This window comes from Acanthochromis polyacanthus, chromosome 7, assembly GCF_021347895.1.
Source record: "Acanthochromis polyacanthus isolate Apoly-LR-REF ecotype Palm Island chromosome 7, KAUST_Apoly_ChrSc, whole genome shotgun sequence".
Classification (NCBI taxonomy): Eukaryota; Metazoa; Chordata; class Actinopteri; family Pomacentridae; genus Acanthochromis; species Acanthochromis polyacanthus.
Window position 1 is genome coordinate 32,575,399 of NC_067119.1, and position 26,196 is coordinate 32,601,594.

The 26,196-nt window shown below is 41.4% G+C and overlaps 1 protein-coding gene across 2 annotated transcripts; it reads left to right on the forward strand.

The window, feature by feature from the left end:
• Positions 1–742: 742 nt before the first annotated feature.
• mxd1 (MAX dimerization protein 1) lies at positions 743–25,995 on the forward strand. Of its 2 annotated transcripts, XR_007942864.1 has the most exons (7): positions 743–1,672; positions 2,341–2,440; positions 10,928–10,957; positions 18,386–18,500; positions 18,686–18,845; positions 21,700–24,777; positions 25,038–25,995. XR_007942864.1 is itself a non-coding variant. In XM_022218958.2 (6 exons), the coding sequence occupies exons 1-6, from the start codon at positions 1,606–1,608 to the stop codon at positions 21,894–21,896; spliced, it is 669 nt and encodes a 222-aa protein (XP_022074650.1). In that variant the 5' UTR covers positions 743–1,605; the 3' UTR covers positions 21,897–25,995. The 2 variants fall into 2 exon arrangements, 1 of the variants encoding a protein (XP_022074650.1); XM_022218958.2 differs by having other exon boundaries at positions 21,700–25,995.
• Positions 25,996–26,196: the final 201 nt, after the last annotated feature.

The window sequence follows — 26,196 nt, forward strand, 5'->3', positions numbered from 1 at the left end:
CTCATCCTGCATTTGAGGATGCAATTGGTTTGTATTCTTGTGCATGCTTTTCTGATGGCAGTGTCCCCTTCTAATCTGATTTGGTGTTTTCTGTAAGTGTGCCCTGCAGGGCGCTTTCCCACCCGGGATTAAATGTAATCTGAGGTGAAGGACGATTTTCTGCGATTGAATCGGTGCCAGGTTGGCGTTTGTTAAAAACCAGGGTTTGTCGTATTCTTAAATGAAGTTCATCATTCGTCTCATCTTGAAACAGGCTTTTACTGCTATATTTCGGAAAGCAATGAGAGTGCGCCTGCGCGGTCTTATATTTTGTGATAGGAGCAGACAAAGCCCAATAGTAAGAGAGCATGTGAATCTGACCAATCACCGGGCACAAAATAAGGCAAACAACACCACGGGAGCCAAACATTGTCATACACCGCGAAACAGCATGGCAGAGGGGCGTGTCCAATGTCAACAGCGGGCGTTGTCACTTAAGCTCGTGTGCATTCGAGCCAATAGCTAGCAAGTTTAACAGAAACCAACCAATCACCATGTAGGAGTGTGTGGCGCAGAATTAGCCTCCATTCTGGCTCCACACTGCATGCTTCAGTCGATGTGAATTAGAACCAAAATGGCTGAACCAGGGCCCTCAGTGGCCGCCTCGGCCAACCCCTTTTAAGCGATTGATGATTTAGAGGGCCAATAGGAGCTCGAGTTGTTGTAGCTGGTACCCAATCATATCGCAGCACACAGGAGCTTTGTGCTAAAGTACAGTAGTTAGCTGCCGTGCAGATCAACAAGCCACTATTTTGGAAGCAGTTTGACAAACAGTCACTGTTCACCATTTGATGTCAGTCGCTATCTGCGTTTCCAGCGAGACGTATCACGCGCTATCAGCGATAAACCAGCACAAAACTAGCCAGCCACTTAGCCCCGAACCTATAAGGTTGGACGACATCGTCGGTCGAACTTTAAGACAGCTAGCTCCTTTTTTATATTCATTTCACATCAGGCAAGTGTGACAACTGCACTGGCTAACGCTCTTTTTTCACTGGCTGAAGCTTTACAATATACAACCGAGCTAGCAACAACTTTCCATCGTTTATTTGGCAACTTGTCATTAGCGCTAACGTTAGCCAATTTTATTTTTTCGCCAAATAGAACGGACTATTTTTATTTGTGATCAGCCCTTCGTTTTATCTTTGTTAACAAGCCGTTTTTTTCTCGAAGAGCTGCCAAGAAAATCAACGATATTTAGCTAACGGTTTGGTTTAAAGCGGTGCAAAGTAATTTTAGCTGTTGTAGAAGTGTTAGCCTTGTCTCGCCAGCTAAATCCAAACCTTACTTGCACCATTATTTCTTTTTAAAATAGTCATCAAGAGACTAGTTTGGCTTTTTAAATTGGTCGCCGTGGTATCCACGACCTTTAACTTTTAAATATCCCGACTAATAGACTGCAGAAGCAACTCTCTACCGTTACGTTTCGCCTTTTAAAAATAATAAGTGACAGGACAGCGAGCTACTGAGGGTTTAAAGCAGTGCCAGTGGTAGGACCTGAAGCAGGTTGTGTACAGTCACGGAATCCCTCATCGGATTGTTATATTATCAGTGTTATTGTTGAAAATGGCGGCGATCGGAATGGTGCAGATGTTGATCGAAGCAGCCGAGTACCTTGATCGCAGGGAACGAGGTAAAGTATAATTGTATTCTTTGCTATAGTCTGTTTTTAACCAGAAAATTACAATGACGTCCCTCCCCTGAAATCATGTGAATGTATGCACATACCATATTAAAGCTGTCTTAAATCCTGTTGATGCCCTTTATTTATTTTTAATAGATGAAGTAATCGGTCCATGCATTAAATGCATTAACTGGTTTTGCACAGTAATACAGCAGGCTGCATCACCTTCCCCAAACAGGTGCTAATCAGAATGAGACAATAGACATTATTCATACATTATACATATATGCACAGATAAATGTGCATTTTCATAATAATAACCAAAGAATGAATGCATATGTGGTAGATGCCGTCAGATGTGCAGGGAGACATTGTTTTCATGGAGGCCCCTCCTTTCCTTCTGTTGTGGTTTGCTAGTGGGGTTTATTTCAGTTCAAGATGACATCATTGTCCAGGCTGAGGGGAGAAAATACTGTAGAAAGATACTGCATGAAATCCATTCATTGCATGTCTGCACTTCTACACAAGACATTGCTACTGAAATCCTCAAGATCAAGCTTAAATGTGGCACATTCTGCAGTCTCCCTATTCCCCGCTTTGCTTCTTTTCACTGTGGCTATGTTTTGCATTGCCACATATCAGGACATGTGGCCATTATGTTGTTTATTTGCTTGCAGAAGCTGAACACGGTTATGCCTCCATGCCGCCCTTCATCAGCAGTCGAGAGAGGGAAAACTTGAAAAGGAAAAGCAAAAGCAAGAAAAACACAAGTAGCAGGTAAAGGCTATTCAGCTTCTTGTGGGCAAAACCAACAGACTTCATTGTTTTTCAGCTCTTCAACAAGCCGCCCATCATTTCCCCATTTCAAGTGTGCCCCCACTGAGAGCAGGATCGAGCCATTGCTACTGGTGTATCAATAATTTGTTATTTGTGATGACAGACTTATTTTGTGTGTTGGTGCTGTGTGAAAGAAAAATAAATTTAGAATAGCAAAATGTAGGAGTGCAAAATGAAACTTATTCTGCACATTTAAACTGTGCAAAGGGAAATGAGTTTTAGGATAACATCGAAATCAGTATGTACTTGCACACATAGTAGGTGACGAAACCTGAAATTTCTTATATTAAAATAATGTTTTTCTTTCCAGCTAAAGCAGAACTTTTAAAAGCTCAGCACTGATCTGGTGTACGTATTACCCAATTTAGGTATTAGACTCTCAGCTGACCTGGCTGTGCTGCGGACTGCACTGTGATCTGTATATATGCAGCAATGTTAAAAAAAAAAGAATATGTAAAACTGTCAAACCTCTCATCTAATTCTTTCATGTTGAATGACTCATTTATGGCATTACAGCAATGATAATATATTTTGCCGTCTGATAATATAACCTGTGGCTGCATGTGTATGTGGGAGTCTGCTGGGGTAAGATCATGTTTAGACTTCCCGTTGTGTTTTGTGAATCGTGTGACTGACAGCAGCAAACATCAGTGCGTCTCAAAATGAATGACCACTCAGTAAAGCAGACTGGGTCAGCCAAGGTGACTGCAGAAGACATTTGAATGAGGGAGCCGTGTCCTGGCAGCACTAGTCACCTCAGTGGACACAAGTGCATTCAGAGTCTGCAACCTGAATTCCATAAATCAATCATTTGAGGACAGATTCATGCTTGTATCCACACTCCACAGATCAATGTGCACTCTGTGATTAGATTGCAATTGGGTGTCTTGACCCTGTGTAGGAGGATATATGTACATTTACTATACTTGTGCAGTCCGTTAGGGCTTGTACAAAATGTACAAATATCAAGCAGCTGTGAACTTGTGAGTGGAATTGTTTCAATGGAGAAAACGGTGTTTCCTGCTAAGAATTTTTGATGCCCTCCACTAAATGACATTTATCCTGCACCAAAATAACATCACTAGCACCAAAATGATAAGAATTGTCGATGAAAATAGCAATTTAATTCTTCACCTAAATATGCTAATAGGGATTTTCAAATAATCATATAAATAGATTTCGAGAATATACATATTTCTGTCAAATAAGGTAACACAGTCTGATCATTCGTGCATAGTTGTCCTCCTAGGACCTATTCTGAGCCAGGATATCCCCTGTAGGGCCATGATGAAAAGTGGCACTGTATTCTATTTGAATGAAGTTTTCATGAAATATGTTTTCTGTCCACCTGTTTTCACTGAACCACATGAAGAACCTTGAATGTCAACTCAAGAAAAACACCTAATAGGTGCAAATAAACAGTTAAACACTTGGCTGAGGTCAGTATAGGCAGGATCTGAGGCAGTCTGATGGAAATAGCTCTTTCAGTGACATGGGGTTGACCTGCTTCTTCTGTAGGTGCAGCTTTGCCATATTGCTGACCCCATCACCTTTATGTGCCCTCATTTCATTAGAATGATAAATGAGAAAGTGATAAAAACTTGGTAGGTGTTTGCACAGAGGCGTTTAATTAGTATTGTTGTGGTGTACCAGAGTTACAGAAGAGCAGAGCGGTGGCCTGATCAGATAATGCATGTTAACTATTGAGGCTGTTGGGACACTTTGTTGCTTGGACATCAGTTATGTCAGCCATGAGGGCCACATTGACTGCCACTCCACCCTCCACAGGACTGAATGCCTTCTTCTGCCAGTTTGACATATGGAAATGAACATGCAGAGCACATCAGGGGGGACATCCAGCAGAAATGTGTTTATTACAGGGCTCCAGACTACGACTAAATGATCGCATTTTGTGACCAAAATTGGAGCGAGTGCGAGTAAATTTTTCATCTACTCACGCATGTGCGACCAGTAAATTTGCCGATTTTAAATTACTATTGAGTATTTTTTGTTGCTGACAAACTTCTGCTCCACACTTCAGCCCAGTAGACAGTAATGCGTAAATGAGCTGGTTTACCAACCGACATTAACTCCAAAAGAAGAAAGGAGACGAACACCAAAGAAGAAGAAGGCGAGCGAGAGTGAGAGCAGGGGGTGAATGACGGTGAAGGTCCTGATGTTTCACAAAGCCTTCATTTACGTTCAGCCTTATTTTGAACACAAATTCACCTTCCTTTCTTTCCCTCCTTTCTTGTCCCCATTCCAGCTGCTTCTAAGTTTAGACACATCCTTTGCTAGACAGCAACAGCTTGGAACCGTTTTCTTTTGTCTTTACGTGAATTTTCGGACTTTTCAGCAGCATCTTCGTCATGTCAAGAAACCTCTTCTTAGAGAACCACTTCCTGTGCACCTGAATTGGTAACGAAATAAAAGCCTGTAGCATTAAAAATACTTCTTCAAAATAAAAGCCTGAAGGGAACGGTTATTTTAACACTAGCAAAACAAAGGCTTGCCAAAATTGATGAACTGATCAACAGACCTTTATAACAATAATTTACACGTGATTCGGTATAAATGCATAACGTGCACATGCATAACACATGCCCGTACTCAGCACAAGGTCATTTTTATTACAGATTTAATCCGTCGGAAATGATACATCAACCGAGTAGCCTTGGTGGAGTACTGCACTCTCTGAGTGCTTTTCTTGTTGTGTCAACTGCTGCACAGTGAAATGTGAATTGAAAACATAGTTTCTGCATTTATTGTGCAAGTATTTATCAGCAATACAGTGAAAATGAAAGGAAATGTGAATATTTACTTTGCAAGTCGATTTTGGTATGCGCCCCTAAATTTTCTGGTTGCGCTCCTAAAATTTTAAGTTAGGGGCCACTGTGCTCCTCGGGGAAAAAAAATTAGTCTGGAGCCCTGTTATTAATAGGCCTCTTACCTCGTACAACCCAGTGTATATCCTGATTTAAATGCTGCTCATCTAAAGTTACACAGCTGCTGTACACAGACATGTGAGCATCATAAACCTTGGATAAGGACACATATGGAAATGCACATTTTAGTGTCTTGGAACATCAAAATATTTCTCTGAATTAGATACATTTCTTTAGTCCATCTCTTGTAATTTGTAAAGATTAAATAAGTAATAAATGATGATAATGATGTTCCTGATCAGAACAGCTACACATACTCTGACATTCAGATGTACTCAAACTGGTTTGTTTGATACTGTGACCTGAAGCAACCGCTGGCTGGCTTAATGCCACTCTTAATATGCAGTGATGGAATGCATAGAGCACATGAGGTGAAGCATCTACATGCACATATAAATAGGCTGTATGGGCTTGTTACCTCTTGTGAACCAATGTATATCCAGCTGTCTTATCTACACATCTGAAGTTACAGGGTTGCTACACACAGACATTGGAGTATTCCATCCATGCAGATTGCCACACCACCAGTACTCAATCACAGCTCGTTCTGCACCATCTGTGTCTTAGCGTAACACCTCCAACTAACACTGTTTGCATTTGCTGATACTTAGGTGATTTTAAGATACTGAGGAGTCCAAGGTCATGTCTTCCTGTCTCCTGCTTTCCTTGTCACAATCAGTTCAGAATCTAATGATGTTATTAATGAAATATAAAAATAAGCAAATCTTCACTAAGGGGAGACCGATATGTTTTTTTTTTGTCAGAGCCAGTGCTGAAACTGATAATCAATATACATTGGCAAAAAATAGAAGAAAACATGCACACAACTTTGTTAAAATACCTTTTATGTATGTATGTGTATATGTGCAGGGGCGGCTGGTATAAATGGGCTAACAGGGCTCAGCTCTCCCAGGCCAACACAAAAAAGATGAGAAAATTATTTTTTAAATAACTTGGAACAGATTGTTTTAAGTTTAGGTGAAAACAAAGGTAGCAACAGCACCAATCAGTCAACAGAAAAACATAGAATATCTCTCAATGGACTTATTTTTTACAGCCCCAGCAGATACAGTCCGCTTTCATTCATTTCGTTCTTGTAAGTGATTGACAGGTGTCATGTCCCGCCCCCGTAATTTACTGATCATTTCGACTAACTTCACTCAGCCCACAGGCCGCTGACTTTTGACCAATAGTAGCGAGTTGACGCAGCGGTGCTGCTATTTGTGCCAGAGTTGGGAAGGAGGGAGAAAAGGTTAAAGGGGAACTTCGTTTTTTTCAACCTGGGGTCTGTTTTCATATGTCATTTCATACATGTGAGTGATGGAGAAATGAATTTTTGACATAGCTCCAGTATTTAGCCAGGCAGGCAGCTTAGCAGCTCAGCTAGCGAAAAGTATAGGGCAACTTGCCCCCCCCGTGTCAAAGTCTGCCCTAACGTGCTTTTTTCCCCACACTGACCGGCTCGGATATTCTCAACGAGTGTCCCACAACATACTAGAGATGAGAAGTGAATGAAAACCTCCACATTACTTGGCGATCGCTCTTTGTTGTGGTCTGTATCCAAATCTCAGGACGCTAGAAAGCAAATCTCGTTCTGAAATCGCGCAATAGCTCGCACGATTTCGGAATGAGATTTGCTTTCGACCGTACCAAAGTTCCCCTTTAAGCTGTGGCGGGCTTTAGCATGAACAAGGTGGATTATTTGCTTTCATGTCCATTTTCCTCAATGTCTTTGGAGGAAAAGCTGGAAATTAAGAGACTAGGATCACATCGGCCGTTGATGTGAGCTTCTTTTCAAATAAGGTAGGCCCATGTTGACCTGTTAAAGGACTGTGACACCTTGTTTTTGCTGAGGTCATCTGTTGTAATGAAGGCGTGTTTTGCACTACATGTCGCCAAACAGTTGTAATAAGACAGTTGCAGCATACTATCTGTGGGCAGTCGTTGCAGTTGGAACACGTTTTGTAGTGGTGTGTGTGTGATTGAGAGAGAGAGTGTTGATGTAGAACACTAAAAAGTATAGTGTACCTGTAATTGATGTACCTGATGTTGCTTTTGCAGCTGTGTTTAATTTAACCATTTAATCAGTATTATGCATTTGTTAGCCCACCCAACAAATTTCACCACCAGCTGCCACTGTATATGTGTGTATATATATATATATATATATATATATATATATATAATCAATTATATCTATTTTACATTTGTGTATTGAAAGAAAACTTTTTAACAAAATTTTCTCCATAAATGAACCAAACCATTATTAGATCATTAAATTGAACATTGAATTGATTAATTATCTGCCAGTTAGTTAATAACGTAATTTTTATTGATCCCTCACCTGAGAAATTCAGGTAAATTATTCTAGCTGAAGTGAAGTGTTAAGATTCTGTTTCTAAATTCAGAATAATTTTACCTGCATTTGGCTCAATAGAGTGCTCAATAAACAGAAAAGAGTTTTTCACTCTTTCTGTGGTTACATGTGTATGCAGAAAAAACCTCTTAAATAATCTGGTGTTGATCAAATATAACCGTAAATGTGTCACTGGAGTTGTCTGTTGTCTTACGGAGACGGACAGACTTGTTGTATGCTTTCACTGCCGCCATGTTCTAAAAGACACAGGGTGTGCAGCGCTGCAAGAACATGCTTCCAGCTCAGATCATGTCTTGACGTGCTTAGGTGGTGCTACATTTTTAGACCTGCTTTGTGAAGAAGACATGGGACTAGCTTGGTATGTCAAGTAGATTTCTCGCTGCTGCAGATTTGTGCTGGTTTCCAGTCAGAAAACCTTTTAGCTTACCAGCATTTACTTTCCCATTTACTATTGTTCAACTGTAGGGTTATGTGAAACTGCAGTAACTCCCTCATCGACTGTGAGCACTTTTTCCAATTCTACTCATTACCATTTAAGGACAGTAGAGCTGCACTTGTTATTAATAAGGGTTTCTGCACTGCCTTAGATGATTTGATATGGTCTGATATGATGTTGGGCTTATTCATTAATAGGCAGACCAGCACTAGTGCTGAATGAATTTACCTCCAGGGGAAATAGTTGATTTGTGCCAGAGAAGAGCTGATCTTTAATTGATCATGGCTGACAAGTTATTTTTGTTGCTATCAAGATTTGGTTGTATGTAGGCCGTGTGCGTGTGTGTAAGCCCCTCCAGTATGTGTTGTTTCTCTAAAGCGTGGATGTGTGAGTAGTGGGGGAGGGGAGTCACCGTGTTTCTGGTGTGCATGTGTGTCAGTAGTAGTGACTCCGCCCTCCCCCTCATCTCTCTCTCTTGCTGTTTTTCTCTCCTCACCTCCTCCACCCTTCTATGTCTTTCCCGTTCTGCTCTCAATCTTGGCAGTCAGTGGAGAACACCAGCTCCTCCATTACAGAGATGGAGAGAGTCCTCCCCCACCACACACACACACACACACACACACACACACACACACACACACACACACACACACACACACACTATGTAACTACGGTGCACTATGGAAATCATACAGGGATCCTACCATCCTTGTGCAGGCAAATGGAGTCTTTCAGTGCTCATCACTGTGTGTTGTTGTTGTTGTTGTTGTTTAGGCTAATGTGGGTGAACTGGGTGAAGCTGGAAGACTCTGGCTGTTGACCGAGCAGAAGGACAGGTGCATCGTCTTCATCACAGATTGTTAAACCCTCTCACCAAGAATCACCAAACAGACTTTGAGTTTAAATACTCATTTAGTAGTAAAACTTTGTCAAGGGATCAGTATGGGAAGATAGTTAAATTGAAGGTCTGATTGTCGCTGCCAACTTGCAGCACTCTGCTCCTTCACTTTCCCAAATTTTCACTTCATATGAACAAATGAAAACAGCACCTGGGTGGATCTGAGAAGTGTTTTTTCCCCCATTTTCTACAAAGGATTAAACAGAGCTTATTGAATACAGCAATTATGTGATGTTTTAGTAGTATGGTGATCATCCCAAAAAATTGTAATCCTACAATGAGGTCTTACTATATTTAGATCAGTGTGACTTCGTGCTATGGTATTATTACAGCAAGCAGTGCATTTTTCCACATGTGCACAGTGAATAATGTCATTCTTACTCAGTACTATATAATACCAGTTGTACATTGCCATGGCATGGGTGTGCTCAGTAGAGGGGCAGAAGTTTATGGGACTGGAACAGGAGGTGGAAGGATCCCAGAGCCTGAAATCTAGCCTGAATAAGTGGGATCACTTTCCTGCTTGTGCTGTTATGTCACCAACGGCTGTCTGCTCTGTTCAGGAATGTACAGTGGCTGGAGGGGCCGTGTGAGATAGGGAGCACCCAAAGTGACTAGCTGAAACAAGATGACACCCTGCAGCCACACACATGACACCCATACTGGTGACGCCTTGTGATATGAGAAAAAATGAGGTTGTATTCTCAGCCTTTCAACATCATCTTTTGTGACAGTTGAAATATTTTTAAAGATTTGTAAATAAGGTTAGACTGGGAATGATTTGTAAAATGTGGCAACAACATAGAGGTGAATCAAGGTGGTGAGACTTGTCCAACCATCTTTTCGAGGACTATCGATGTCGACCATTACAGTAAAGACGTTTAGATGAAATGAGGAGAGCTGTTTGACAGTGAAGAATTGGGTTTAGGTGAAGGTTAGTGTTGTGGTCAGGCTCTTAATCGTGACATGAAGGTTAGGGTGAGGAGGAATGTTAATGAATGTCCTTACAAAGACAGTGATACAAACATGTTGGGTGTGTTAGGGCGAGTCAGTGACAGTTAAGGATCTAGCAGAGCTGAAAATGCAAAGGCTATTTTGGGCTTTGGAGTGGGAGGATCAGGGGGGCCAGGTGAAGGTGGAGGGAGAGTTCAGGAATGCAGAGGTGATCTTCTTTGCCTTCTGCTTGTCCGTCTCACTTGCCCTTTTTTCACCCAGGTCAGTCCAACACGTCTACCAAAACGTGCACTTGACCTCGTTTCTGAATCTGCTCTGTCTGTGTGGTCTGCTTTAACACTGCAATGCAGGAGTCATGGTGGCCGGCCACTGGTACACCTCCGTCTCATTTTACCTCCGCTGTTTTTCCCCCCCACCCTGCTCAGGACCACATTCACAATGGATAATCAGGCAATATGAAGAGGCATAGCACCGTCTGCTTCATCCTACTGTTTCTGGTTACTGTTACTATGTTTACCCCCGGCCTCCTCATCATGTAGCTATGTGCAATGTCGTCCTTAAAAAAGCTTCCTCCTTAGAACAGGCCTCGGGCATCCGAATACCCAGCCTTTTCTTCGTTTGTCCTAGAATCTCATTTTGTCAGCCGTCCTGACTGCTCATAGACTCCCACACAGCCTTTTCTCTCACGCTCGCTCCCCTGCAGTGAGGCCTTGGACTGCAGTGATGGCGCACTGGGGATGGGAAACCTTGCCCTGTTTTAATCAGTAATTCTCTTATTATGTGTGGTTTTCATATGTGTTTTGTTTTTTCTCCACAGGTCTACGCACAATGAAATGGAAAAGAACAGGTATGTTAAAAAAAAAAGATTCATTTCTGTGTGTTTGTGCATATTTGTGCTGTTCCTCAATAAGAATATCAGTTGACACCACTCACAGCCAAACCCATCCCCACTGCTACCACTGTGGAGGCAGGGAAATTATGGGTTGTCACTTGAAGAAAAGGAGGATTTTTGTGCAGAATTAAAATTTAAAAGCTAAAATGTAAAATTCAAAAGTAAATAAATAATTATTCTTTTGGTACTCTGGATAAACGGCCTGTAATTAAATGATTAAAAAAAGAAATTGGAAATTGAAATGACAAGTTGATTATGTAAAATATTAATTATAAAATGCAAAGCCAGATTAATACCTTGAGATGGAAAAAAGACGTATTTAAATGTGAATGCTTAGATTTTTAAATGCAGTACTTTAAATTGTGATATGATGCGTTAACCAGTTGTCCGCCAAGAGTCTGCTCACATGTTGTTAATGTGGATAATAAAAGAGACGAACCGGGAATATGGACAGACAGAGGTGAAAGTAAAACTTGACCTTTTATTCGGTAAATCGTTCAATGCATTTCTCAGGATTATCGGTGAAGAGTTTGAATTCATGAAGCAGACTGGAGTCTCTGCTGACAGTCAGCAGCAGCTCACAGCTGCATATGAATGGACCCAAATGTACGTTGAATGAATCCACAGTATACTCAATCATAGCCATATACAGAGACGTTATAAGGGAGAGACTTGCCTCTTGAAGAATTCTGAATAGAAATCTATAAGAGACTTGAGTAACACTAAAAGGTGGGGGTTAAGACATGTCTCACTCTTCACCCCAGTGAGCAAACCAGAAAATATCCAGCCAGTCGTGTTGTTGCACTCATTCAAGTTCAGTATTGCAAAATGCACAAAAACGCTTTTTAGGCCTCATTATTGTGCAAAGTTCCCAGACTTTTTAAGCAATGTTATTTGAACTGACTAGTGATTCTATACATGCAGTTTATATGTAGTGGTTACCATTGTAACGGCATCATTCATTTAGATAGGAGCCTGGTATTGTTAGGACAAAATAACTGCATTAGCGAGGTGGCTGCCATGTAGCTGGACTTTCCTATGAGGACTTTGGTGTCTATACTGTTAGGAAATGTTTGAAGAAATCTATTGCTGTGAACTAAGATCAGTAGTTTACTTTTCACATTCATAAGTACTAGAGGGTCCACATGGCATAGATTTTGCAACCTTTGCAAATCTGCAAGCGTCAGTGTGGTCTACGTAGCAACCAAGTTACAAAGGCAGTAGTGAGCATTCATGGAATATGTGTGCATGCACAGAAGCGGACCAGACAGTAGTATAGTAATTACTTTCTTGTCCACAAGTACGCTTGGATGTCCATAGCTCTCCGTTTCCACAAAGAAGTATAATCGAGGCTGATTACATACGTGCTGCATGCATACATGGGTTTTATTGTAAACAGTTTACTGCATGCGTCGTAACAGTGTGTGACTTTCTGTGTAACCTTATTTCTTGTGTGCTTGTAAACGTACGCTTTGTACTTGAACTGATAAGCAAGCAGTTCTTGTTTGCAGTGCTGATAATTAATTATTTGCCCTGTACTGCAACTAATCTCATACTTTGATTTTTTGTTTTGTCATAATTAAATGAATACACAGTTTTTGTCACAATAGCCATAAATAGCCTGTTATATGCAGACAGAACATCTGTTTCAGAGCCATAACTGAGCCGTTTCCCCAGGTGTGTCTCTCCCTGTCATACACTTGTTATTGTTTGGTAGATTCAGAACTATTTAAGTACAAAAAAAGCATGCAGTTGAGGATTCAGTAGTGAAAATAGACTTTGTTTCTCAGATTTGATCAAAATTGCTGCGTTAAAGACCAATGCAGAAGCACGGTTTAATTTTTTTACTGGTATTATAACACAACATAAGGACAGAACCTGGAAACCATTTTTCCCAGTGTGTTCTTGCCAAACCAGTCCTCACATGAGACTGACTGATGGGTGTAATAATTCTTTAGGTTCAGTGCTTCAATAGGTTTGTGCCAACAGATCTATTGTGTTCTTTCACTGTGTCCTTCTGACACTGATGAGACAAATGAGGTGACATGGTTGTATCAGGTGACTCAGTTTGCCCTTTGACTCCTGAGAGCAGGTGATCCTGTTTCAGTAACGTACAGCTGGTCTGTCTTGACAGCATTTTGTAAAATGGTAAATGTATGTTTTAGTGCATCACTACTGTCCCTGTTTACCTATTTACCTTTCATTTGATTGTGTTAATCAGGTTTTATAATGAGATAAGATAGTATGGTAACTGAAAAAGTTGAGCTGCAAGGGTTGATCAATTAGAGAAATACTTCGATTGTCAAGTAATCATTTCGGTCATTCTTCCATCAAAAAATGGTAAATATTCACTGGGTCCAGCTTATAAAATGTCCCAATTTTTTTTCTATGTAAAAAGCAGACTGGTTTTCCTTTGGTTTTGGACTTTCAGACAAAAAAGTACACAATTTGAGTACATTTTATTGAATTGCAAAAAATAGTTTTGGGATTTTCTGCCATTTTACAAGAGAAATGCTGAAAATAAGTAGAAAAAATTGCCAACAAAAGTGACTGTCAGTGGAAGCCCAATCAGTGATGAAAGCCATTTTTGGAAGGCGATGAGAGAAATGTGCATATGAGTAGAAATATGAGTAGTATTTTATTATATTTTTTTTTCTCAGAGTGTACGATTTGAAAAATCAAAGTGCTGCTATTTGAGCTGGAATATAAATATTTCTGTTTTGTCCCAGCTGAGCCCTCGTCACTCTGTGCCTCCATCCTGCCTGTGCTAGTTGATCCAAACCAGCAGCTCAGTGGACAGCCTGAATAATATATAGCACTGAGGCCTGTGCCTGGGATTTAACCCTCTGCATGTGTGTGCAGGGCCGTGTGTGGAGACACCTCACACCAAGCAGTAAGTCAAAATTACAACCGCTTGAGAACGTTCATGGCCTTTAGCTAGTTTCTCCCACCAGTAGCCTGATGATAGAAAGCCATCACCGGCAAACAGTAAATTAGTCGTGGCCGCCCACAGCTAGCAGCGCTGGAGAGGTGCAACGAGACCTGCCTCGCTTCCAGCAATATTGGCTCAGTGGAATCACCAGCACATATTCATAGTCCGGTTTTGTTCCTCCCTCCCGTCTGTGGCTGCTCACAGAAACGGGAGCGTGCATGTTTATGTCCACGTAACGTGACTCCGGCCACCACCACGCCTTTTTTGCATGCAAGTTTCTACACGCAAGCCATGGCCACTCACTGTAAGAGGTCAGAGGGCAAAGGCGAGGACAACGGAGTGATTTACTGCTGGCCAGACTGACTGCCCGAGCTGACCTAGTTGTGGCTGTTAGTGAGAGTAAGAGGAATCATTTTAGTTTCATGAACCATTTCCGTGTCTGGGACGACACTGTAGCTGCAACCATTTTTATGTGAGAAGCTTACATTCACTTCATTTTAAACGTGCGCTCACACCAGTTGTGTGTGTAAAAGTGTAAAAATGAGGACACAGGAATGTAGGTTCTGGCCTCAGGCTGGTAGCACACAACCATGTAGCTCCACATATATACTTACCTATTGACACACTGAACCAGAACAACCTGCTGCTGAAATAGCACTGTGTGTTAGCGCCATGCCACTCAAACACTGTGTGACCTGTGCTGTTTGATGAGTCTGCTCCTCATCAGTGTTGTTTAACAAACATTATCTAGCCCTGCTGATCCCTTATTCTGTCAGAACAACACAGGCGAGGACATTTCCACGTTATGTAATAGCAGTCTGCCTGCCCTTTGGACTGAGTCAGCTGAGAAAGAGGCACTTCGTTTCAGCTGCTGAATGCTGTTTTGTGTGTGCATGCTAGAGTTGTACTTGCATTGTGTATGTGTTCCTTGTTGTTGTTTTTAAAGGACGAGGGCCAAGAATATTTGTGTGCATCGTCTGCCCACAGTCAGATCAGTTTTGCACCTCTCCATGTGTCCGATTTGAATAAACTCTTTCCGGCAGTGACGCTCACATCAGATTTTCAGCAGACAATAAATGAACAGCTCTCCCAGCCCTCTGCTGCCTAATGAAAAAAAAATACATTTTTACACTCGCTGTCAGGAAGAGTCTGACGTACACACACCCACTCACTCAGGCAAACACAAGCTTACAGGCACGTACACACTCTGACGAGGCTGGAGCTGGAGGTGTGTGTTGTGTAACAGCGGGGTCAAGTGGTCACCAACACCCACCAGACCTTAGCAACTGCCAAGGCTGCCAGCTTAGAGCGGCTGGGAGCTGTACAGGAGGAAACAAGAGTGGAGATGAGAAATGTAAATGTAAATGTGTATGTGTGGGGAGTGTTACAGGACCACAGACATTATTCATCAGTTCAGATCTCAACATATGTCACAGATGATCTTAGGATTTCTGCTTTCTTCCTGTTTAGGGAGCGTTTGCGCACTGTTGCTCAATGAAATGAAGCAACATTATGTAATAATGTTACAATGCCAGCTTCCTGAAACATACACAGGAGGGTGTCCTCACATGACATGGAACCATCAAACTGCCTCTTAATAGAGATGATTAATCAGCATCAAAAAGCACAGAGAGCAAAATGTGCAGTAGCTCACACAGAAAATACAACAGACTTGTTTCCCAGTGTTCAGTTACTGATCTAAAAGTTGCATTAAAGGGGATCTCTGCTGATTTTACACTTAAAAGCCTGCTGACAGATTTGAGAAAGTAGTGACTTGGTGGATTGCGACTGAAGACAACAAGTGGTGGTATGGAATTTGAAAGGGGAGTTTTCTATCAGCACACCAAACTGTAAGTGATGACATCATCGGTAATGAAGCTTCTGGTTGTGTTCCGTTATTGTTGTACAGTGTACTGTTACTAGAAAGGTATTGCAATACACTGCTAATCAAAACTACACTCTGCCCCTTTATTAGTACCGACTTCAGTGTGTGTGAGTGACGCTCTTCCTCTCCCTGCAGGCAAGGTGGGCGTACCAACTGCTTTTGGTTCCTCTCATAAGCACACTGCAGTTTGATGGTGACGGATGAGAGGCATCCATGGATTGTTCACAAAGGAGATGCATGAAGCAGAACATGACATTAGTTCTTCTTGTGGTTAACAGACTACATGTCTGGCCTATTGTGAGATCTCATGGTCATCATTTTTTAGGTTGTCAGTGTAGGTTTTTATTATTTTTTTAAATCAATTACTGACAAACAAAAGTAATTTGATAATGTGCTGCTTTGGCTCTGATGCAGGCATTTCTCTCAATGTCTGGTCCACCCACCCACAGCAATATCTGACTGATTAAATGAATAGTATATATAATAGAACAGGTTTGTGTTGAGGTTTATTTTATTTTGAATGTCCACATCAAGATTTTATTAGTCTGCCAAGAAGCGGAGTCTCAAAGAAGTTATGTGACAGTCGGCGTATGTTTGTCGCTGTTCGCAACATTACTCAAAAACTGATCAGCAGATTTGGATGAAATTTTTAGGGAAGGTCAGAAATGACACAAGGACCAATTGATTAGATTTTGGTAGTGATGCAGCTTATAGTCTGGATCCGTGGATTTGTCAAGGATTTCTGTATCATTGCGAGATAGCTTCACAGCATCACTGTAGCCATGACAACAAGTGAACATTACATCAGCTGCCTGCTGACGATCACATGATTGGAATCTTACATCAATTCCCATCACCTGGTACATGTTTAGGTCTTGTGATTCGGTATTTGTACACAACGTACACATGTATAAAATGAATCTGCTCAGTGCAAAGTTATTTTGTTTGTGAGCACATCTGTAGTACATGGCCACGTTCCATAATGCCGTAATTACTGACACAAAGTTTTTTCACGTTTTCAGCTGTCGGAAATGATATGACTAAGCAGCCTTGGCAAAGTGCTGCGCTCTCTGAGTGCTTTTCTTGTTTTTTTTTTTTATATGTCCAACTTGGCAGACATCTCACAGACAGACATACCAACTTGTTCAAAGAATTAAAAGAGCAACAGATTCTCAATTATTTCATGAACAGTCTTGATGCTTTAGGGTTTTGCAATGGTATTGTCTTAATTATTGTATCATGTGCAGGTATTGTATCACAGCAAGAATTTTCATATTGTGACAGCACAGCTTAACAGCTTTACTGTTAACAACAAGGAAGCCCTCCTGTTGTTTTACTAATTGTTGTAGCTTCCTGTCTACACAATAAATGGGAAGATGTTGGACAGTGTAGCGTGACATCTGCTGCTTGTGATCAGCTGGAGCCTACATTATAGCAAATATGTGACCGATTTTAGAGTAAAGTTTCCCATGTGAAGGACTTTTCACAGCAGTCTGATCCACTGGCAGTTCCACAGTGGCTCTAATTAAATAAGTTCTCTGCCCTTATAGCATCAGGATCAGCAGTCTATGTGACTGTTGCAGTCGTTGTGACTGGTTATTGTGATTTATTATGTTTTTAAAACAATAGAATGGCAATAGATGTCTAATTGTGGGAGTGCAGAACATGTGCTAATACAACATTTAATCAACCCAGGCACAGAATCACAGTGGAGACTTGATTAACAGGCATGTTATCAGTGATTTTATTTTGCAAAAGTTTATTTTGTATCACAGAGTTGGCTGAAAAGAATTCACGCTGAGATAAAATCATTTGGTTTAACATTTCCCAACTTGGAGAAGTTTACAGCAGGCTGTGTGAACATAACAGGAACACAACTGTTGACTTTTGACAGAGCAGTGAAATCTAATAATACTGCAGGCTACATGATGTCTGTGTTAGAAGTTGCTAGATCACAAAGATGACATGGAAGGCCTGCTCAGATTCATGCGTTACTGTTTTTGCAAATTATAGACACTATTTTTATAACACTCCAAGTATAGACAAGATTGAGTGATCACACACACATTTGAAAAATATGGGGTTAAAATCCATGCATATGTAAGGATATTTCTATTTAAGTTTTATTGCCAGACAATGTCCCATATTTCACTGTCCATGCTGTATATGAGCAATGGAGGGTTCATACTTGTGTGTGTTGCAAGTTGAACCACAGTTGACTTTCCAGTTATGTAGCTATGAAGCACAAATGTCTGAATGAAGTATAAGCGAAACGCATTTTTTAGTCAATAAAAGGAAGGTATCAGAAATGATTTTATCAAACCAGATTTGGTTAAAAAAAATAAAATAAAATAAAAAAAAAAGAATAAAAATCTGAACTTTTGGTGAGATAATTCTTTTTTCATTTCACTTTCTTCGTTAGTGGATGGAGTGGTCATGGTGATGGCTGAGTTGCCGTCACTTCCCCTCACCTCCATGTGTGCCTGCTGTCCGTGCATCTCTGACAGTAGAAAGAAGAAATGATGTTTGACAGTTTCCTCTGCCTTTGTTTCTTTTCTCCCTCCAGACGGGCACATCTACGGCTGTGCTTAGAACGCTTGAAATCCCTCGTTCCCTTGGGACCAGATGCAAACAGGCACACCACCCTCAGCCTGCTGATGAAGGCCAAAGATCACATCAAGGTACGTGTATGCCTGCGAGCACTACTCACCTAATCTATGTGAAGAGGGCAATTTGTTGACCACTGCGGTGGGTAGGTGTTTTAGCGTTGTGTTTGAGTGACTGAAATGTCTCCGATGAATGCTGCTGACACGGACACACAGACAGCACCAGCTGCTCTTACAGTGTGTCGTTTTCTCTCCTGCAGAGGTTGGAGGAGAGCGATAGGAGAGCTCAGCACACCGTAGAGCAGCTACAGCGGGAGCAGAGACACCTGAGGAGGCGTCTGGAGCAGCTGGGGGTGGAGAGGACCCGCATGGATAGCACCGGCTCCACTCGCTCCTCTGACAATCCCGACTCTGATCAGGGTGAGCCCCCACACAGGCAGAACTGAGGCCATCTCTGTTTTTTTGCTCGACTTTATCATTTTGAGTTACTGGGTCATTCCGGAATTGGAGGACATTTGGGCTTCAATTTTTCTGAAAAATAAACCTTCTCTTTTACAGTTCTCTACTACAGATTCATCAACAATAGGTAATAAAATATCAAAGGCTGGATTGGCTCAGCTTACACATCAGTGGTAAAATTTCTGTTCCATGTTTTAATTGTTGTTTGCTAACCCTACTGTAATCACACTAACAGGGTTGCTAATCCATGCTAATGTTAGCTTTTTCTCAGGATTAGACGCTAGATATTTAGCTAGCTGTCTTTGCTGACCAAGAAGACAAATATACTGATGGAAAAAAGTGAAAAGAATTTGTCTTATCCTGATAATATGAGGTAGAGTGAGACATTCGATCAAGGGTGACGGTGTTATGAAAATATGGAAAATAGAAGAGAGGACATAGCTTTGCTCTACCCATTCTTTTGGAAAACATTTTGGTGATGTTAATATCTTGTGATTCACTATTTTCTTTTTCTTCTGAAAGCTATAAAGTTTGTGCTAGCATGTTGTGGGACATACGCTCCTTGCATAATAATTACTGTTTAAAATATTATGTTGATTAAACAAAATGTTCCCACAATTACAAGACACAAAAATGGAAAAAATAATACAAAAGAAAGAAAATTTAAATTTCCTTTTAGTGGTTTTATTTGAGATTCAATTTTATTATCATCGGGGTGGCAAAAGAGAAAAATGGCGTTCTACTGGGAACTCCAGACTTCTTTGGTGTTCTAAAAGATGTTTTCAAACATTACTTTCTCCTATTTTTTTTTTAGATTTACATGTTTTAGTATTTTGTACATAGGTTATTTGAAATTTGATGGGTGGGACGTAAAATGACCTCTAATTCTGCAATAACCCTACTATTATTTCTGTAATTGTTCAGTATTTCTTGCTGATAGCTAAATGAGCTGAGAAACTCTGACAATCTCAGAGTTACTTAGAACGTTTACACCAGTCCTCCCCTTAAATCAAATTCTGTAAATCATGATGAAAAAAAGCATGAAGGGTAACTTTTTTTTTTTACACCAGAAATCTGACACAAGATAGAATTATTATAGCACACTAGAGGCAGGTTTCTTCTTTGTAGGGAGAAGATCCCTGCATATTTGCAAGAGCTTTAGAGCTGCCTCAAAGATGGGAAGTTTAATTTATTAAACATATTAATGAAACTTTACATAAAGCTCCTCAATGTCAGCTCAACATGAAGTAAACAGCTGTGTGGTAATTAACGTCTCAAACCAAAGTCAGTTCTTTATAAAAGTAATAAACAATCAAAATACCACATTTTATTATCACAGTTTGAGATAAACAGAATAAGTCAGGCTTAAACTTGCAGGACTATAAACCTAGTTGAATCTAACTTAAATCAGTAAACAAATTGAGTATACAGTTTGGCCAAAAAAATGAATTACTAATGTGCAAATATTTATAAAGATGTTAATCAAGATTGGTTTTGATACAAGCTTTGGAAAGTAAATGGATAACCACTGACATAAACTATAGGCCAGTTCCATTCAGCTGTCTTAATCAGTCAAGACAACAATCCTAGAGTTGTCCAGTACTGGCACACCTAAAGGAAGTTTGCAATAGTTCATTCAATTCAATTTTATGTTATGTATTCCACATCAACAACGTAAGTCCTCTAAGGTGGCTTCATGTAGTGAGGTGAAGAATTTACATTATGTTATTTAAAGAAGCCAAACAAATCCAAACAATTCCCTATAAACAAAGGAGGAAAGATCTGGAAAAAAGTGCCCAACAGGGAGGGCAACCATCTGCCTCGACTGTTTTGGGTTAGGGTAAAGGGAACAGACAAAAGGGAACAAAGGCCACACAGGAGAACAGTAAGCAAAGGGCAGGTTAGTGAGGCCAGAAACCACAAGCCAAAAATATCTGAATACAGGACAAAACACAAACTATATGGGAGAGACAAGACTCAAAGTACATGCCATGCAATCACATACTTGGCGTTTTTGTGTACAATTATTTCAAAATGTCTGCTGAGCCCTAAATGCAGGAGAATCTGGACTTTATTGATTCTGCTCATCAATCTGTTTGCTGTGTTTCCATGTGCTTAGCAAACTCTTTAAACATACTGAAAGTGTTTGTAGCGTTCAGTCCTTTCCTCTGTTATACGTTACACAACACAAACATTTCACAAAAACTTAGATTTTTGACAGATTTATTAAATGATAGGAGGTACTGGCCCTCCTTTAAATGGAGTCCACTGAACAATGACGAGCAATAGTATGTTTTTATATGACCAATTTCTGTTTTCCTATCTTAATGTACAGGGGCACGTGTTCATCACTTGAAGGAAATGAGTTCATAGAATAAATATACACTCCATGAAACCGAGAAGAGATGTGTCAATCTGTCAGTGAACAACCATCAGACCCACTGCCAGTTCACATAGACACCTGATGCTCTGTAGCCCTAACCTGGTAGCTTTCAACCTAACTGAATACCTAAACAAAGATTTAAAAAAAAAAAAGCAAAAATAAACAACGGAAATTAGAATCCTCCTGAGGCATCATCATATTCCCACAGGTACTTCAACCATGGGAAACCAGATTTATGTGCAGCTGTCTGCTGCTGATGACTGTACAGGTGCTACAACAGACTGAGGAGACTGTACATAACCTTGTTTAATCAGGAGCGATTAAAGTAGTAATATGAGCTTGTGAGCAGCTGTCAGGGAAACTTTATTAGATAAATGATAATGTTGAGTTGTCATTCAGCTTTATAATCATGTTGCCTTTGTGTTCCAACAGAGGACCTGGACGTGGACGTGGAGGGGACGGACTACCTGCTGGGTGATCTGGAATGGAGCACCAGCAGTGTGAGCGACTCAGGGGACGAGCGCGGCAGCCTGCGCAGCAGCTGTAGTGATGAGGGCTACTCCAGCGCCAGCCTGCTGCGCCTGCAGGACACTCAGGAGAGGGCCAAGCAGCTGGGCTGCAGCCTATAAACAGCACTGGTCACTGACCCAACACCCACGTCCTCCCCTCAGCCAATCCCGTCCCAACATTGTCTCACCACTCCTTGGTCCTGCTCAGACTCACCGCCCCCTCCCTCCCCATCAGGAGTGACCAAGCCTGAGGCCTCTCTTCCAGCCAGGCCTCGCACGGTGGCTTCCATTCAGACTGCGACCTCTCTGAGACACCCACACATCCAGCCCATCATCAGCGGTCAGTCTTTAAGGGTGTCACCCGCTCTGCTCTGCACCAATCAAACGAGTGGGATTTTAAAGACACTCCACCCCCTCCGTCCGTCAGAAACACAACTGTCAGCCAGAGAATGTTACCACACAATGTCCCACTGCCTCTTTTTCTATGCCTCAAGAGCCATGGGAAGCACTTTTCACCCTTTCTTCACACACACGCATACATTAGCACACACATGCACACACCCCTCCATCCCGACTAGTTGTCCAGTGAGACCTTCCAAAGGTGTGACACACTGACATGATGTGGGGCTTTTTTTCTGCCCCGCTCACCAGTCAACCATCTGTGCATGGTACTTTGCACTTAAAATTGCTTTTGTAAACAAAACTGTGTCATCTTTTTCAAACACTGTCTCCTAATAACTAAAGGCCCCTGCTGCAGCTATGGCAGTTATCAGACGAAATGAGTGTTTGAAAAACATGTCAGTCTGCTGACTCTGCGGACACTAAACTAGACTGTGCGTGGTGTTAAACTGTCGGGGCCGACAGCAATACGTCCCTTAGTACCCAGGCTTTGGCAGGCAGACTCGCAACTACCCTGTAATTTTCTGTCCACACCTGCCATTCAGAGGAACACGTAACAGAAAAACATACAAAAAAAAAATCGTGCAGCATGAGATTGTGAATGGGGAGCTCGGGGAGGGTATGGGGGTGGGTTTGATGTTTTCTGCCTCTCTCTGATGACGGTGGCGTTTTTACAGCATCCTTTTCTCATATGTGTGTATGTCATGTCTGAGCCTGGCGATAACGGCGGCCACTAGCAGATTTGGAAACTTTTAACACCAGCCACCAGGCCGAATGCTGGTATATTTTCGCAGGTGCTGGTACGTTTTTGTACACTACTCCTTCACTGCCCCGTTCACCAGGTATTAGAGCTGATCTACTGAGAGCAGTCGAAAGACTGGAGCACATTCCACTATGTAGAGCAGACAGGCAGGTGAGACTGAGAGCATTATTTTTTGTGAGTGGATGTTCCTAAAAATTATTTATGAAGGGAGAGGAGTTCAGTTTGAGTTGAGGCGAGTCACCCTGAAACAGAACAAGTGGCTTTGGCTTTTCAATTGGAACACAAGGCTGAATCTTTCTCTGTGTGTTCACATCTGAAAAGCTCTAAAATGTTAAAACCACAGATTTTCTCTCTTTTGCCTTGCCTTCATAGCTATTTATTGTCTCTGCAAAAATGTAAACCTTTTAATGTAAATAGTTTACAGAAAGATCTCTATGTCTATCAGCAAATGTATTTATTAGATTTACTAAATATATAAATATATAAAAAATATATTTAATTAGTCATAGCTTATGTTCTTCTTGTGAGGTTTATTGAGAGTTTCTTATATGTAGTTTGTTTGCACAGCATAGTCAGTCCATAGAGTGCTTAGAACTGTCTCTTGTGCCTCGAGGCTTTTGTGTCTGTTGAATTCGACACGGTGCTCCTAGGAAATGAAGTGTTTTATTTGTGGTTGATTCTAACTTTTACCTGTTTTCAAAGCCATCCCACCCTTTGAAATGAAGGAATATAAGACAAAAAAATCTGAATAACTTGTAAAAACGTGAATTAAAAAGTATAAAAGCGAGAGGAGCCGGTGGCCAGGCTGAGTGCGGCGATGATTCCTCTGGCAAAGCTGTGTTGCCTGCGTGCCCCGTTCCCGTGCAGAGGAACCTCAGACAAAATGACCGCTCGGCCTCTGGAGATCTCAGCCCTTCACGCGGTTTCAGAATCATCACGGGCAGGGAGAGGATCGCAGATTGTTGAATGTAGACGTCCTCAAACCCTGCAGTGTAGCAGCACGGTGCCAAAGGAAGCTCCCTGCCTGCTCGTGCATGCGCCACTTGCAAATCTCAGTTAAAGCATGAAGATGGTACACCAAAAAAATTTTAAAAACCTACATAAGAAAAAGAAAACCGGAAAAATAGATATAGGCTTGTTCAGTCTTTTAAGTGTGGAATGTCGCTTACCTTTGTCAAGTTGAAACCTCTTCAAACGGAGAAGAAGTGTGTAGCCACGCTTACAGGGGAAATGTATTGAAAAGAAGGTGTGTGTGGGCAGGTGTGTTCACTGAAATGCCATCTGTCTGTGCGTGCATGTGTGTACAGTATGCAAGTGTGTGTGTGTGTGTGTGTGGTTATTTCGTCACTGTCTTCAGAGAGAAATTTTTGGGGTGGTTCCAGGGTGGGTGGGTTAAAAAGACAAATTGTTAGGCTCTGTTTCTGTTCTGGTTTCCTGTTCATTTGTTTACTAGTAAAATGCAAAAAAAAAAAAAAAGTCCACTTGTCAACGACTTCATGTATTAATCTGAGCATTAATGTCTGTCTACGAGAGTCACACGTTTCCTCCTTTCTTTCCTCCATCCATGGCCTCTTATCTGTCTTCCACCAATCTACCTGTGTGTGTGTGTGTGTGTGTGTGTGTGTGTGTGTGTGTGTGTGTGTGTGTGTGTGTGTGTGTGTGTGTGTGTGTGTGTGTGTGTGTGTGTGTGTGTGTGTGTGTGTGTGTGTGTGTGTGTGTGTGTGTGTGTGTGTGTGTGTGTACTTGTTTCTGCTATACCGGTGGGGACTTTGACCTGACTATTTGCTATAAAGGTGGGGACTTGTCTTACGGTGGGGACCTAAAATGAGGTCCCCACGGGTGGCAACACCGTTTTCTTGGCCATATTGTTGTTAATAAAAAAATGTAAAAGTGCAAAAACGTTTGTTTAGGGTTCGGCATTGATTTGGTGATGGTTAAGGTTAGGGTAAGGGTTAGGAGTTAGATATGAATGGGAGTCAATGGTAAGTCCCCACCGGTATAGAAAAAGAAACGTGTGTGTGTGTGTGTGTCTATACCGGTGGGGACGACAACCTGACTGTTTGCTATATAGGTGGGGACCTAAAATGAGGTCCCCACAGGTGGCAACAGCATTTTCTTGGCCATGTTGTTGTTAATAAAAAATGTAAAAGAGCAAAAACGTTTCTTTAGGGTTAGGCATTGTTTTGGTCTGGGTTAGGGTAGGGGTTAGATATGAATGGGAGTCAATGGTAAGTCCCCACAATGATAGCAAGACAGACGTGTGTGTGTGTGCGTGCGCATTTCCTGTATGCGTGCTTGTGTTTGCCAAGCGACCATGTGTGAGTGTGACTCCCTCCTCCACATGCTGCATTGGCATCCATGGTGCAGGGAGATGGGTGGGTGTGTGTGATGGAGCAGCAGCAGTGTATTCTGTGTGTCTGATCACATGCAACTTATTGCTCCCTCCTTCCTCACCCCCCAATACAAAGACCCTGGTGCTCTCAGCATCTGCCTTAAGAAGCAGGTGTGGAATCTCTCAAAGAACAAGACTATAGTCAGACCAGTTGTTTAAGCTACAGCTTCCAGCATCAGGGGAAACTCATGTTCCTGTGTATATTTGGGTTTTGCACGTTTTGTCCCTGCATACAAAGTGGCTAATAATGCCTTAAAACAGACACAAATGTACGACCTAGCAGAAGTATATGATTTGTATGAGTGTTTATGAAATATCGACATGTATCACAAAGGTCATTCCTTTTCATTGTGACGGTCTCAGGCATGGTGCTTTCATGCATTTATACACAAAACACATACAAACACACTGCATCATAGCTCCATGAACATCGTCATCACCTGCCGCCTTTCTCCTTGGAAAGGTCAAATGTCTATTTGCTGACTAAAAACATTAACGTTTTGTGCACTTACTTTTTAAGAATTGGAGAATTTGGACACTGTCTTCTAAATAAATCACTTCAAATGTGGGAGAAAACCCTTTGACAATGAATTGTGGAGCAGCAATTTATATTTGCCAGTGACATTAAGGGAATAAAACATTTGAAACCCTTGTTTACCTACCTATTTCCTTGTCATTGTCTTTATTTGTGGTTCAAGACACAAAAGCTTCAGCAATAATTATACTGAAAGGACAAATGAAGGCTTTAGCTGAGGATCCCAGCCCACCAGTTTTTCATGCAATGAATAATTTTCACATAGAGGTTGAATAGACAGTAATGAGGAGGTTTTTGCACAGGAGATGAAAAGAAAGCCTCCATGGGGGCT

What these genes read in the sequence shown, in the direction of transcription:
- mxd1 (XM_022218958.2), top strand. Translation starts at nt 1,606, where the DNA reads ATGGCGGCGATCGGAATGGTGCAGATGTTGATCGAAGCAGCCGAGTAC. An exon ending in AAGAAAAACACAAGTAGCAG is followed by an intron (nt 2,441 to 10,927) that starts GTAAAGGCTATT and finishes TTTTCTCCACAG; the next exon opens with GTCTACGCACAATGAAATGG. An exon ending in CAATCCCGACTCTGATCAGG is followed by an intron (nt 18,846 to 21,699) that starts GTGAGCCCCCAC and finishes GTGTTCCAACAG; the next exon opens with AGGACCTGGACGTGGACGTG.